The 16,765-nt window shown below is 38.9% G+C and overlaps 1 protein-coding gene across 2 annotated transcripts; it reads left to right on the top strand.

Moving 5' to 3' along the window:
- Positions 1-7,202: 7,202 nt before the first annotated feature.
- LOC119079664 (probable E3 ubiquitin-protein ligase HERC4) lies at positions 7,203-14,142 on the top strand. 2 transcript variants are annotated; one of them, XM_037187715.1, is made up of 15 exons: positions 7,203-7,359; positions 7,487-7,593; positions 7,659-7,821; positions 7,990-8,217; positions 8,283-8,439; positions 8,960-9,120; positions 9,196-9,441; positions 9,512-9,668; positions 9,730-9,991; positions 11,974-12,444; positions 12,510-12,804; positions 12,872-13,298; positions 13,376-13,517; positions 13,590-13,673; positions 13,734-14,142. In XM_037187715.1, the coding sequence occupies exons 2-15, from the start codon at positions 7,525-7,527 to the stop codon at positions 13,998-14,000; spliced, it is 3,129 nt and encodes a 1,042-aa protein (XP_037043610.1). In that variant the 5' UTR covers positions 7,203-7,359; positions 7,487-7,524; the 3' UTR covers positions 14,001-14,142. The 2 variants fall into 2 exon arrangements, with proteins under 2 accessions (XP_037043610.1, XP_037043609.1); XM_037187714.1 differs by having other exon boundaries at positions 7,205-7,359; positions 7,659-7,836.
- The last annotated feature ends 2,623 nt before the right edge of the window (positions 14,143-16,765 follow it).

Consider the following 16,765-nt stretch of genomic DNA (forward strand, 5'->3'; position numbering starts at 1 on the left):
TCTCAGTTTTTGGAAATTTTTGGCAATTTTTTGGAAATTTTGGTAAAAATTTCCAAAAAAAATACCAAAAATAGGCCCTGTTTGCATCACTTGGATTGAAACCACGAAATTACAGTATACGAATTCACACAATACTGTGATTGAGTGGTTTCAATCCTGTGATGCACACAATGTTACACTCGTCACACCATGAAATACACAAACAAAAAAACCAAATAAAACACACCGTTCGAGGTTGAACTTGATTGTATAGAAGAAGAATGAGAATAAAAACGAAACCGAAAATACGCGATCTAAAGGCGAACGAGTTGATCGTTCGATGTGCATCACACTACTCGTTGATACGGAGAGTAAGCTCCGCCTTCGTATCAAATTTCTCTCTTTGACGAATAACATAAACAAACTCCACCATTAAGGAAAACATAGCCTGGATCCCTAGACCTGTTTGCAAGGTCTGCTGAGAGATAATTAAAAAAGTGTGGTTTCCGATAACTTTTGACGCGTGATATTCAGTGTTTTCATGGTTTGATGAGTGTAAAATTAGGTTGATGACTGGTATAGTAAATAGATTCCCCGACACCGTGTTCGTTTCTTCCTGAGATAGGAACCACATTATATATCCAAAAATATATATGTCTCTGGAATCATATCACGACCAAGAATAAGTTAGGTGTAAATTTAAAATTGTTTTTACCATAATACCATAAAAGTACAGTTAATTAACCCGATTTGCCGGTTTCTTTAGTTTATTTGTCTTCAATTATAGAGAAAAGGGATGCTTTACATAGGAAAGACTATTGAATTGAAGCACTTTTTAAACCAAACAAATTTTCAACTTTGACACATTTCTTAGGCCCACCACCCACCTTGTATTTTCTACACAATAGCTTCCTAAGCATTTTTTCCTGGTTCTTTCTATACAAGAGAAAAATGTCTGAAAACACGTATTTTAAGCTGGGAGCGGCAATCTATCAAAACTGAACCACTCCTACACAAAATGTATTTTTTTACTCTAGACAATAGATCTACTCGGTTTGCGAAACTGATGACAAATTTTAGACATTTTTTTTCAAGCAATTCAGCGCTTTAATTTTCCTTAACTTCAAATATAATCATTTCACTGTTACTAATATATATTATCACATACGCGCGGTGTTCGGATGTCAAAATTACTTAACTAGAAGTTTAATTCAAAAATTACACTTCAGGTCTATGTTGCTGCCTCGTTTTCGCTTATGTGATAAAATAGAGTACACTTAGGACAAGGACAAGTGTACTTTATTTTATCACATAAGCGAAAACGAGACAACAACATAGAACTGAAGTGTAATTTTTGAATAGTGTTATGATGAAAGAGATAGAAATATTTTGACAAGTACCCCAAGGCAACTTATAATAAACTGATCTTCGGTCCTCTCGCTCTCAACGTAACACGTTGAAAGATAACGCAATATTTTGACAAGTACCCCAAGGCAAGTTAAATTAACTAGTCTTCGGATCTCTCGCTCTGATCATAACAGTCTATTAAACTTCTAGCTAAGTAATTTTGACATCCGAACACCGCGCGTATGCGACAAAAGTATTTAATTCAACTTTCCATTAGAATTCTCTATGTTGACGGTTTTCTTGAAAAATATTTCAAAACCTACAAAGGTGGCTCTGTTTAGTTTGCACACAAAGATTAGTACATGCAAACCTCGGGGTCTTGGCCCAGCTTACTTTGCTATTTAAATATTGTTCCCGGTCTGGCTAATCGATAAAATCGATGTATTGACAATCCGCATATTATTTATTTTGAATTTATAACATTTTAGTAGTTTCTCCAATGTGTCGTATATTAAAAATCACAATAAAAATAAAGGATAAACATTCACCAAAATCCATCATGTTTTTTTGTTAAGTTGTCACTTGAGACTGCTCTCTGCATAACCATCAGATCTGCTGCATAGTGGGGAAAATGTCAGACTAGTTGATGATACACATGTTTACAATAATTAATATGGCTGCTGCATAAGAAAGATTTTATGTTTGAATAATCAAGTTTCCCCGAAGTAAATCTTTACGTTATAACTGGTAACATGCCTAAAAGAATTACTTGCTGCCTTTGTTCCAAAAGAGTGGAAACAAATAAACCAAGGGTGCGAATTGGAAGTCCTTCTGTGTGGCCGTTGTTCGAAATTCATATTGAAAAAATGAGTTTAGAAATTACATCTTTCTCAACTGAAGCAAATGTTTGCATGAAATGCTACGGGATGTTATCGCATTATCAAATGTCTGACCGGGGATCAAACAAAGTGACGAAGGTTTCAAAGCCAGCGGACACTCAGTTGATCATAACAAAAAATGTTCTTCGAAGTGCTTCAAGAAATAATGAAAATGTTACAGATCCTGGTATGAAAGTGAATAGTAATCTACAATAACAACTTTTCTTAAGTTGCAATTAAAACTGTTTCATAGCTCATCAATCTTCATTACGTCAACCCGACACACCGACACCACAGCCACCCGGTAAATTATTTCCAACAACTAGCTACAATGCAGTTTAGCCCTTTCCGGTTTTCTTGTTTTGAGGGCCATAACTACACTTAACTGACATACGAATCGTATTTAATCTTATCAATAATTCTTTAATCTATGCCAATAAGTGCAAAGCTCAGAGGCGAGTACTTCATCGGAATCGTTGAATGGCGACATCTTGTCTACCCAAAATGAATCACATGTAGCGGTTAGAAGCAATAGACATTCGGAATCTGATTCAGCAGTGCATAACGGTTCGATGATATTTACATTCTAATTATCGAATTCTTATAAGATGATAGAATTGCAGGTACGCCAGAATTAACAAAGAATGTGTGCGTAGACGGGTTGGTGGTTAATACAGATGAAAGTCGCTCTTGTTTACACCGTGAAAATGAATCGTTTGAGCACAATGTAGATCAAGGTAACGAAATCATTTTAGTGAAGTATCACTTAGCGACATAGATTTACGGAGGGCTGTCTTCGAAATCGTTTTTCTGTTATTTGCATGCAAAACATTAAATGATCTATGTCACATTTTGCATCAAGGTATTTTCTACTTTAGAATACGATGAAAACGTCGAAGACAATTCTCTGTACGATCCTTATCCGAATACATCTAAATTGGAGGATCAAGTTCATGAAAACCTTGTTGAGGACGACCGGTCGATTGTTACTTCGTTGCACATTGAGTTTTTGCAGAATTCGGAGAATAGTAGTAGTAGTAGGAGTAGAGGTATGAGTTAACTTGCACCAAATAATATGGATTAATGACACAATTGAACTACGATATTTCTTGTACATCAGATGAAATTGGCGATACTATTGGTGAATTCGAACCAGATTCGTTGTCTTCTTCATTGGCTTCGGGTGATAATGAAGAAACTTTGACTTTAACTAATGCCGATCTCATCGAACTAAATGTGCAAGGAGTGAAGAGTTCAGAATCGTATTGCTTCGTATGCAAATCGAAAACTGGGAGAAGTTCTATTCCTTGGGCGGCGATTCAACAAGTATGGTTTGAACTAAGAATATACATTCCGAAGTCCAACAGAACATGCCAAGACCATATTGACGGAACGAAAAAATTCAAGAAAGAAGTTCTTGAAATTATTGAAGCCACCGAGCGCAAAATTACTGTAAAAAATGATCAGTTTGAACGTTGGTTACATGAAATATCGCAGCTTCCCCAATCCAGGCCATGTAATTTAGAAATTGATGGAATAGAAGCCGAGGAATACGTGATGTTCTTTGGTATCAAGAAAGAATTTTTTGACGATTTGTTAGAATATCTTATAGGTAAAACCTTTTAGTTCTTTTCCAGTCGAATCCTCATTTTTTCTTTGACAGGAATGAGAAATACTGATGCCCGATCACGTCGAAGTGCGTTAGGAATGTTTCTTATGCTGCTAAGAAACAATATGAAGCAGGAACTGATAGCCTTCCATTTTTCAACAACACAACAAGTAGTCAGCCAAGCTATTGACAGTGTATCCATTGCACTTGAACAACATTTTGTACCCAAATATTTGGGATACCATCACATCACGCGTGAGGAGGCACTTCAGAAGCACTCACTTAAGCTGACATCGAATGTTTTGAATAAGCCAGAGAACTGCCTCGGTGTAATAGCTGATTGCACATATAATTATATAGAAAAACCAACCGACTATCAGCTTCAAAGAAAAACATTTTCATTGCACAAGAAACGAAATCTGCTCAAGCCACTCTACATAGTTCTTCCCGATGGATACATCCTTGAGGCAGCTGGACCTTACTTTTGTGATGCTAAGAACAACGACGCTGCCAACATTCGACACCATTATGCCAATTCCGACCTTCTGTTGTTCTTGGAGGAAGATGACTTCTTCATTTTCGACAGAGGCTACCGGGATGTTGTGGATGAAACAGAAGCACAGGGAAAAACTGTTTTCATGCCACACTTGTTGACGGGGAAACGAACCCATTTCGAGTGCTCTGAAGCTAATGACTCCAGAAAGGTAATTATCGTACTTTATATGAATATTTTAAGCAAACCACTCGGGAAAATTCTATTTACCAGTCAATTTGCTGTGTTGAGTATTTGCGTCATACCACCGACCCACCATTACATTTGACCAATGAAATTAACTTCGACATTGACCCTGTGACAGCATTTAACCATATTGTTCCCCCGAGTGAATTGGTATTCTGCTATCAAACTTCGATATCTAAGAGTTGTGATTGTAGTCTATGTACGTACACATTCCCAACAAAAAGCGCTTCAGTAAAATCGAAGCAGGAAGCTGAGTAATCAATCGAAATAATAATTCCTTAAAGAGCCGAAGGTCCAGGAAAAGTAGCAGTAAAGCGTTACACTTAGTGCGACAAAACCTTAGATTCATTTTTTTTAACTGTTAACGATTGCATACGCGGCCCCTTAGAGTTACTTATTACCGGTTTTACACATTTCAAGGTTGGGTTCTATTTACTGACACTATCACAAATTACGAAACTATCGATAACTTTTTGAGTTTTAATTGGATGTTAAATGATTGCAGGTTACCATGAACAGATGGGTGGTGGAGGCCGTGAATGGGAGAATCAAAAATGTGTTTCCATTTTTTAAACACACTATTGAGGGAACGTATGTCCCTAAAATTATGAGATTCAACCGTATCGCCTGTGCCATCATGAACAAGTTTTTTCCACCACTGACCAGAAACAAAGAATTTCACGACGTTGTCTCTGACGTCGTTCAAAATCACAATGTGAATACCAACAACCTCAAAAGTGAAATTGAAAGACTCGGCATTCAGCGCATGTCAGCCCGATGGCAGAAAGCATCTGACACTTCGATTGCCGATTTTCCGGAGTTAAGCATGGATGATTTACAACGAATCACACTGGGCTCATACCAATTGAAAATGGCAGAGAAATACATCCAACAGCACATGAAAAATGACTCCGAATTCGACATATATGTCCACAGACAGAACGATGAAATTATTCGTTCGAAAATTCAGTCTCGATTTTCAAATTCGAAAACCCACAACTCTTGGATCAAATTCGATAAGAACCAGAATGGACATGACAGCATTACGGGCCTTTACTGTACTTGCAAAGTTGGCGAACGCACCCTTGGGTGTTGTAGTCACCTCGCTGCAGTAATTCGGTACCTGGGATATGATAGGCATCAACCTGTGCGGGTTGTGTCTCGGTCACGTAGTGCTTGGGATGCGATCGACTGTGCTGGAGAAAATTCTGAAAGCGAGGCTGAAGAATAAACGATAATCATAGTCTCCGTGACTGAAATCCAGTCATTTTCATTTATTAATTTTTGTGATTACATATACGAAGGCTGTGAGCTTACTGCTAAAAATTCCATTTTTATAATGTTAATGAAGACTAAATAAAAACCTATTACAAAAATGTAGATTTAGAAGTTTTATCCACCATTAACCAGAAACAAAGAACTTTACGAAATCTGAAGAACCAGATAGAAATGGTTTGCTCTGGACAAGCACTGTACATTTATTGACACTTTCGACACTGTCATAATTCAGTTTCGGCTGGACTTGATTCTATTCTAGGTTTGTAGTTATACATTGCAAAATATTTATCTTTGCAACACGATTTGATATCTGAGATTACCACGGCAGTCATGTGAAACCTATATTAAATAGCAATATGTAAGAAACACATTTGTTTTTAAAAAGAAAATATATCTACAATTTACACCATCACAAATTCCAGTACGACAGATCTTAAAAGCAAAACACATAATTTTTGTTCATACATGAATGAATTTAGCCGTTTATTTATTTATCTCTGAATGATATTTACATCAGATCCATTATGTCATATGCTGCCAACAAAAAAAAAAAAAAAATCACTCATACACTTTGTTCGCCGCTCTCATCTTTCAGCCGAATTTATGATCTTAGCCCGTATTAACCTTTTGGTATGCAATCGCACTGCCAATCGTCAACCGAAGAGACGCAAATGACGTATGATTTATGACTTTTACGTCATTTGCGCTGTCTAATATGTTATTGCGAAAGACTGTCCGTTACACCCAAACTCCTTAGGTGACTAGGATTCAGAAAAAGTAAATGTCTGTGAGAAAGATTAGATTTTAAATATCAACTTTCCAAAAGTATCAATAGTTATTTTATTTTTGCACACCAAAATGACGGAGCAACACTCAAAATAAGACGTCACAATCACAAATTATTCACTTTCGAAATGGTAACAGGAGACGGAAATTTTTCAACAGAAAAAGGGACATCGCTGCTCATACTCCATTTAATTTATTTTTAAAAGTGTAAAATTTTCTATGACAGAATACACTACACAGTTTGACCACCTTAATTTTCATAGTTTGGTTGCTAGAGAAAGTATTGAAAGTACTTATAATTGATCGTGTACGGGTTTTAACAACGCACTTCAAGCATGAGTGGGACTCTCAATAGGGTACTGAAAGTGGACAGTGTATCGAACAAATTTTGGCACTGTGAAAAAATTCGTGCAATTTTTTCATACAAAACAGGCAGCTGTCATTAATAGCACTTTTGCTTGAAGTGCGTTGGTTTTAAGTTTTTTTTTATTATTCTTTAAAGATTGCCCACAGTTTTTTAGCACAATTGTATCGTCTACTTTTTATTCCAAAAAATAGATGGCGTCGTCATACACACGCACACAGCTGGTGGATATGAAAAGAAGTGTCAAAACACTTTTTTTTCTCACACAATTACAATTTGCAAATAATAAAAGTTCTCTAAATTTCTAGAAAAATTTAAATTTTCTTTTTGTTTGCTTCATGTTTATTATGATCTTTTTTGAATGCTATGTTGCACAACGGTAAGATCACATAGTCCTCGTTGACGATTTGGTAACGAATCGGAATGCATTTGTTCGTTAACGAAAAGCATTTTCGACTGCGAACAAATTTGTGTGTACAAAGTGGAAATTTCGAATTATTTTTCAGTCACCTTCACTAGCAGCGACTAACAACAAACCTCTACAATGTCGTTGTATTGTTGGGGCAATACGGCACATGGGGAATTGGGTCTGGGTGGCATCGAAGATGAACAGGTTGACCAGAAAACACTTTTACTTTGAATGTTAAGCATCAATGTGAAACTTGACGAATTTTGTAGATCTTGACACCGCGAAAAATGGATTGGTCGCAAGCGTCTGAAGTCATTCATGCGTCGTGCGGATTAATGCATACACTACTGTTGACCAAATCGGGACGCCTGTATTCGTGTGGAAACAATGATCATGGTCAATTGGGTCATGAATTGTCCAGGAAAAGGCCACGTATGTTTACGTTTAGTATGTGGCTTCTCATCATCTAAAGTCGATATGCATGCAAATCCCTTTTTGTGTTCATCTTAGCTGTTAAATTTACGGTCCACATGAGGCCGATCACACTTCACCGGTGGTACCGACACAGGAATGTGTGACAATGTGTTCTCTGTGTTTCAGAGTCCATTCCGGCCCTGGAAAACTATAAAATTGTTCAAATCGCCTGCGGTGTGGCCCATTCAATGGCTATGGATGAATGGGGACAGGTTTACACGTGGGGTTCCAATTCGCGTGGCCAGCTCGGCAATGATACCACCAATTACGGACCAAAGCCCGTCAAAGCGCTAGCCACTAAACACATCGTCCAGATTGCAGCTGGACAATATCATTGTCTTGTGCTAACGAACAGTAAGGAAACAGAAATGTCAATTCGTCGAAGGTGAAGCACAATTCACAATTCGGATCTGTTTCAGCTGGCGAATTGTATTCGTGGGGTGCGAATGCTTATGGACAATTAGGCATTGGAGCAGTGAGCGAAATGTCCAATTCACCGATGCTAATAACGTCATTGGCTGGAGTGCCAATAGCATTTATTACTTGTGGTGGAAATCATAGTTTTGCGGTATCAAAGTGAGGAGAACTCATATACCTAATACATCAGGTCTGCCATCCCTCAAAGTGAATCCGCTGAATTGACGATATTGTCGAAAGTCATTTAAAGTCGGGAAAACGGGACATGAAGTCGTACGGTCTATCTTTTTAAATCTCCCGCCGCCATCAGCAAAACAACGAAAAGTATTTGGAACTGTGACAGTACGAAGCAGTGCGGTCCAGAAATTTCTGTGGGCTACTTGTTCCTTTCCACTGACAACGTAGTCTCGGTATTTACTTAAAAGGGCCGTCAGCCTTTCATTGCCTTGAATATAACAGTGGCCTGGAGCCAAAGTCAGAACGACTTCATTGTTTGGTGTTAGTAGTTGAGTGAATTTTCTGAGTGCAGGAGACGAATAGGTTTTTGCAGGGACCTAACGTCCAATGGCCCTCAGAGAGTTCGTACTATCTGCACATCTTTTTTGAATGGCAGGCCTGTCCAGTATAGTAAGACGACTGCTTTATTCATGTTTAAAACCAAAAAAAAATCCTTCCACAGATCCGGCTCAGTCTTCGGATGGGGCAAGAATTTATTCGGTCAACTCGGTGTAAATGACAATATCGATCGACCATATCCGACACATTTGAAAACACTTCGAAGTCTCGGTGTTCGCTATGTAGCTGCCGGTGATGATTTTTCTGTTTTTCTCACATCGGACGGTAAAGCATTTGAAGTGCCTACCTAACAGACCACACTGTTCTCACCCGCTATTCCACATATTCTGATCGTTTCAGGTCAAGTGTTTACATCCGGTGCTGGAACATATGGCCAATTGGGCCATGGCAGTGTTCAAAATGATTATTTACCGCGAATGGTCGTTGAACTGATGGGAACAATTTGCACACAAATATCTACTGGACGACGACATACTCTAACGTTTGTGCCTTCTCGTGGTCGTATTTATGGATTCGGTTTGGGGTGTTCCGGTCAATTGGGAAATCGATCGGCACAAAATTCGTCTGTGCCGCAAGTGGTTGTAGGTACGAACCGCAGCGATCTTCGAACGAATTTCTGTTTTTTTTGTGTTAAATTACTGATTCGTTTACGCAGGTCCATGGGTATCGCCAAGTGGTACGTCTTTAATCGCTAAAGATGCAGAACAACAGTCAACGGTGGTGCATCAAATTTTTTCGGGTGGCGATCATTCATTCGTTTCGACCGTCATTCAAAGCAACAGCAACGAGGCAGTCGATTTCCGGATATACGAGTGAGTGGTTCCTATCAAATCGATCGATGTCGTTTACCATACGAATCGTACCGTTTTTCAGTCCGACCACACAAATTGTATGCTTTTCGGGACAAATAGCCGAGTCCTGTTCGAAAATCAGCAAAGACGAAACGATTGACATGGATCTTATGGCACAAGTGGAAGTTATTTTCAAAAGTCAGGCCTGTTTCAATGCATCGTTCCTCGCCAACAAAACCGGCAACTTCAGTTGTACGCCGAAATCGTCGGGAATCGATGTGACCGCAGCGGAGAAAGCATTTTCGTGCATCGCAAAATTCGAGAATGATACGCTGAAGCAAATCGTAAGTGAAATTTTCGTTGATTTATTTGAGCAGTTTTCGTTCTGGTGAAAATATTTTTCGCTCGTTCGGAGGGATTCTTTTGAAAAACAGTCGACCGAAATCCAACGCAGGGGAATTTTTTACATGTGCCCAGAAGGACAATCGACCCTAGAAGGCAAAACCACTTTCAAAAACTTCCTTCCTACATAATCTCCAGTTACACGAGCCATACAGGGTCGTGTGGGGTGTCATTAGAATGGTAATTGCATGTAGTTCCGGGACATATATCTTATTGGGGTTTAAATTCGTCCACCACTGAGATACCTGCAGTTGAATGTTTCAACCGAAAAAGACTGAAAAACAGAAATTTCGCGATGTATGTCATTAGAGACGTTGAACTTATGTTGGTTCAATAAGACCCTATTTGCCCTGAAAAAAACATAAAATTACCTTTCTGTAAGAAAAGTGTATGTTTTCGGTTTTTGATCACCTCACACTAGCGACACTAGATTCAAAGAATTTTTTTGGCTTCTAAGGTCGAGAACCTTTCTGTGCTCATATAAAAAATTCCACTTGAAAATGCGTCCGATTTCGGTCGGCTGTTTTAAAAATAAGCCTCTCGCCCAAATAGTCTAGTCTTGTAGTCTCGAGAGTAACGGGACAGCGTTCAATCGTGAGTTGGTAATATTTTTTGTTCCAAAGTAGAACGGCTTTAGATAAAAGCATTTCATTTATCTGTGTCTCTCGCTACGATACCTTATAAGCTTTCGATGCTCATATTCGTCAATTTGATGCCTTTGCTGAATTCAAACTTCTGTGAATTTATTGAGATTTGTGATATTTCGGAAATAATTCTTTGTCAGAACCGGTGGTCACTGAATGATCGTTGAAAATTATGCACCTGCAGATAGGGTAGAGTATGTGGGTTGAATTCGCTGAGAATCGGGTACCACCATTTGGCACGTCTTGCAAAAGTTGTAGAATGAATCTGAAGATTTTTATAGCTCTCGTCAGGCGAGATGATGAAAAGTGGTACTTAATCCCGACGTACTCCATGCTGAAGTCCAAACATACGCAGAGTTTTCAAGGCATAATAAGAAGTGATGGTCTATTAGCAATTGTCCAAAAAGTGCACATATTCGTCATGTATGTGGTAGGCGAGTATACTCGAGAGCAATTACAATGACTTTGAATCTCTCACAGACGGTAAACTAGAGTATTCTATCGAGTCTGTTGCTTCGATTGATGCAATCATCTATTATAGATGATCTATATAACAGTGAAATATTAGTGTTAACGTCAGAGCTCATTGTCTGCTTTCATTGTCGCTACAACAAAGCCGTCAAAAAGAGATTGACCAATTATCTAATTCTATTTGTTTGCCATGCGCCTCAGGCAGCTCAAGAATCCACAAAAAGTTTTGATTTTCATCCGTACCGTCGATGGTAGTGGAACATAGTCCATCCAGTCTACAAAGAGAGTTAGCTCAAAACTAGTTGGGGCTGCAATCTGTAGTGATTAAATTTATCATAGCAATAGCACAAAACGTCGGTCTCATGAGTTCAAGGGAAGCTGGTAGAGACACGCTAAAGTTTAAAAAACATGATTTTCAAAAGGTCATAGAGGCCTATGCACTTGAGATATGAAGCTGATGAACAGTGGTAGCAGAAGAGGGACATTACCTTTCCCAATATCCAACAAATTACTTTTGGAGACCGACGTATATCCCGACAGTAGCTTAAAGTTTTTCCCTGATATTTGGTCACAATGGCGAAACTCAGCGCACTGAAACAATTAATTAATTAAACTGGTTAATTATGATATGCTGGCAGTCTCAGCTTTCCATCGATACCACAATTGCTATGACTCATTCATATCAACAGTGTCACCCTGTTGAATGGATAATTGAGTAGAGTCCTTCTTCGACTACCGCCCTGTCCTACAAAGCTTACACTTACATATTCACTAACGAGATCAAACTTCTCTTCTTTCTTTCTCGTCAGATATGGGACGGCGTTACAATCGACCTGATCAACTCACTGAAATCGTCACCAGCCGACATTGAAACGCTACGCATTTACTTAATCTTGCCGCTGTACCACGAATTCGTCAACTCAAAACATTACAAAACGCTGCACTCACCATTCTGCAAAGCCGTACTCGCCCTGACCAAAAATCCGCAAACAATCGTGTTGCGATGGTGGTGCAGCCAGTCGAAGGACTATTACGAACGTTTGGTGGAGATATTCAAGGGCGTCGTTTCGTACATCATTGATTACAATGTAAAAGTGTTTGGTGCGAAGCCACGAATTCAGTACGATGCGTATTTGGAGTTGTCGTTGAATGTGATGAGATTATTGTTTGCGGCCAATACCCAATCGGAGAAGGTGCCTTATAGTGTATTCACCATACCTGAACTGACAGAAAACATAGACTTACGATCGGACTACGTCAGCTGGTTAATGGACAAAAGTGTAAGGGAGAAATTGAGTCGGGAATGCGGACAGTTCACCTAACGAAAATTCGCAAATTTTTCCAGCCAATGAACTTTTACCTCTGCAACTATCCGTTCTTATTCGATGCCAAAGCGAAAACATTGCTGCTGGAAACTGACCAATCCATTCAAATGGGTATGGCGATGCACAATGCAGCAGCCAATTCGGCATTAAGTTCACTACTTCATTTGAATGTCAATGCATCACCGTTTGTGGTGCTACAAGTCTCGCGTTTAAATTTGGTCGAGGATACAATCAAAGAGATCCAACTGTGCAGCAAAGGCGATCTCAAAAAACCATTGAAAGTTAAATTCCACGGCGAGGAGGCTGAAGATGCTGGTTCGTGCTGTTGTGCTCATCGAATTCTTTCCGATTTTCTAGCAAAAAAATTCTTTTCCATTCACAGGTGGTGTCCGGAAAGAGTTCTTCATGCTTTTGCTCAAAGACTTACTGGATCCCAAGTATGGCATGTTCAAGGAATATGAAGACTCACGCGCCATCTGGTTTTCCGACCATTCGTTCGAAGACGATCAAATGTACAATCTGATCGGAACGTTGTGTGGCCTGGCCATCTACAATTTCACGATCATCAATCTGCCGTTTCCGTTGTGTTTGTATAAGAAATTGTTGAACGATGCGGTTGATCTGGCGGATCTACGTGATCTGTCGCCGGTGCTTGCCAATTCGATGCAAAGTATTTTGGACTATCAGGAAAGCGATATGGAGTCGGTGTTCGGGCTGCATTTTGAAATAACACGAGAAATATTCGGCGAAACGCAACAGGTTCTGCTGCGACCGAATGGTGATAAAATTCCAGTTACTCAAGACAACAAGTACACACAATCCGTTTTTGATGTCTTGCCGTGGAGGTTCACTAATTTTTTTCTTCTTCCATCTTGCTCACCCACAGAACCGATTTTGTGACGAGTTACATCGACTACGTAATGAATGTTTCAGTCGAAAAACAATTTGCCGGATTTCGGGACGGTTTTATGAAAGTATGCGGCGGACGCGTCTTAGAACTGTTCCAACCGGCTGAACTGATGGCTGTGGTAATAGGAAATGGCAACTTTCCGTTGCCTTTATTGCGAAAAACATTGTATACAACTCGATTGCTTTTTTAGGTAATAGGAAACGAAGACTACGATTGGCATGCATTAGAATCTGAAGCCGATTACAAAAATGGATATTCGTCCAGCGATCAAGTGGTAGGTTTGATGAATTTAACGTCTCGTCTTGTTTCACTACCAATATTTTCTGCCGCACAGATTCGATGGTTTTGGGAGGTGTTCCACGAGCTGCCACTGAGCGAAAAGAAAAAATTCCTGCTCTATCTGACTGGCAGCGATCGCATTCCCATACAGGGAATGAAGGCCATCAAAATTGTTTTCCAACCGACCAACGACGAAAAGTTTCTTCCAGTCGCCCACACATGCTTTAATCTGTTAGATCTGCCTAGATATGGAACGAAAGAGCGTCTCAAATACAAACTGTGCCAGGCAATTCAACAGACCCAAGGATTTAGTCTGGTTTAACCGGGAAGAACCATTTTTTTCTTGTTTCACGTTATGTTTAGTTGGTTCAATATCATGAATCAGTGAGTGGGGGGATGGGGGTACCAATACCCAATATATCTGTGACACGGAAATTATGAAATAAATTGTTGGTTTTTTCTCATTCGATGGTTTGATTGGACTGACAGTAGTCGAAATCGCAGTCGCTTCAACTGTTACAAAGTAACTCGCGGACGGTGTGGTCATATCACGAATTTTTACTGATCGAATCAATTACGTCGTTTCCACCAAGATTTTTTTTACGAATCTGACTCTGACCTGAAGCTACCAGACCTGAACTTGAAATGTTGGGTTCAGCTGAAAACCCTTCCCATCCAGTTTTTGGTTTCAAACTTTTGGATTGTATTAGCAGAGAGGTTTCTTCAACGGAGATGTTTGCCTTTCGAAAGTAAGAGTTCCATAATTTGACACGAATTTGGTTCAATCATGTACGTTTACTCAGAGGGATTCTTCTGAAAAACGGAAGACCGAAATCGGACGCATTTTCTATTGGAATTTTTTATAAGTACCTAGAAAGGTATTCGACCCCAGAAGCCAAAAACACTTTCAAAAAATTTCTTCGAATCTTGTGTGGCTAGTGTGAGGGGATCGAAAACCGAAAACCAGCACTTTTCTTACAAACATTTCTCCAGTTACACGAGCCGTACAGGATCGTGTGGGGTGTCATTAGAAAGGTAATTACATGTACTTACGGGGCAAATAGGGTCTTATTGGGTTTGAAATTCATCTACACTGAGATATGCACAGTTGAAGATTTCAACCGAAAAAAGACTGAAAACTTACACTTTTCTTACAGAAATTTCTTGAGGTACACTGAGCGTGCATGGTTGTGTGAAGTGTCATTAGAAAGGTAATTGCATGTACTTTCAGGGAAAGTAGAGCTTACGGAAGTTTGGTAGCATCTTCGATTCGATATAAGCACTTAAACATTTCTCATAATTACTCGTAGATGCTTCCAAACCCCAATAAGTCCCTATTTGCCCTGAAAGTGCATGTAATTACCTTTCTAATGACACCTCACACGACCATGTACGTTTCGTGTATCTCGAGAAATTTCTGTAAGAAAAGTGTAAGTTTTCAGTCTTTTTTCGGTTGAAAACTTCAACTGTACATATCTCAGTGTAGATGAATTTTAAACCCAATAAGACCCTATTTGCCCCGGAAGTATATGCAATTACCTTTCTAATGACACCACACACGACCCTGTACGGCTCGTGTAACTGGAGAAATTTTTGTAAGAAAAGTGCTGGTTTTCGGTTTTTGACCTCATACCAGCCACAATAGCTTCGAAGAATTTTTTTGAAAGTGGTTGTGGCTTCCGGGGTCGAATACCTTACTGGGCACATATAAAAAATTCCAATAGAAAATGCGTCCGATTTCGGTCTTCTCTTTTTCAGAATAATCCCTCTCATTAATTGTCTGTTCATTTTGCATTTTGCGATTGTTTCTATAACAGAGCTCGCTTTGATAATCGATTGTTATTCGGCACACATTCTGTTGATTATTATTCAAAGCACATAGATCTCACTTAACATTCAATGTCATATTGGCGCAAAGACAGATTTTGGTTTCTTGTGGTAGCAGTTGTAATCGATGAAACACCGTTGTTAAAAGTGTGCTCGCAGAATAAGCCTTTGATCGCGTAATTTCTTATACACACACGGAATTTTGAAAGCCAACACATTTTCTGTTTCTGTGTTTTACTTGAGTTTCTGATTTCTCCATAAAAAAATACATGCAAAATTCACAAAAAACAGTAAACCACGAAAAAGAATATGTGTCTGTGGTCAAAATTCCGTGAGTGTACCCAAATTCCAAATGTATACCCAAAAAACTGAGTTTGGGGTGAACCAACCTTGGAACACCTCATGCATGCCGAAAGTAACCCAAATCCATCGAAAAATCCGACGGAAGTTAGGAAGTGCCAGAGGAATCATCTGTCATCCCAAACTTTAAGAACCAACCTAGTGGAAGTTAATACTAAATGATCCCCACGATTTTCAACAAGAACGTCATACATCGCAAACATACACACCCATACAAATTGGCTTTTATATGGCAATTGTATGGAGATTTGGGGAGCTCCAACTTCCAAGATATGGGTTTTTTCCAACTTTTGAAAATTCCATTCTTATTTTTGGGCCATTATTAGCCTATAACCAAAATTTCAGGAAAATCTATAGAAACGTTTAGGAGTTGCTGGATCCACTTTCCACAGGAACTAACTGACTAACTAATTAGGCGATTTAAATACCCTCTCTAGCAACCAAACTAGGAAAATTAAGGAGGTCAAACTGTGCAGTGTATTCTGTCATAGAAAATTTTACACTTTTAAAGATAAATTAAATGAAGTATGAGCAGCGATGTCATTTTCGAAAATGAATAATCTGTGATTGTGACGTGTTTTTTGTGTATTGCTCCGTTATGAAATGAAATAAATTTTAAAATTTGTCTATTTCGTGTGACGTTGATATTGCCTTAAAAAAGAGTGCGGCAACTCTATTACTAAAAAAAGGCAGTGTCACATTTGTCAAAATAAGATGGTATTTTGACTGCGTCAAAACGAAGTTTAGTTGCTAGAGATGATACTGGCGATTTGCATTATCTGAAAATTCGAGATTTTGCTTATTTTCACACAAAAATCAATATTTCGAAGTTCAATATCTCGGCCAATATTGGATATTCCAGATATTTTAGTTTGTAGCCAATGGAGAGAAGTTAAAACT

The sequence above is a fragment of the Bradysia coprophila genome, unplaced genomic scaffold (genome assembly GCF_014529535.1).
Source record: "Bradysia coprophila strain Holo2 unplaced genomic scaffold, BU_Bcop_v1 contig_324, whole genome shotgun sequence".
NCBI lineage: Eukaryota > Metazoa > Arthropoda > Insecta > Diptera > Sciaridae > Bradysia > Bradysia coprophila.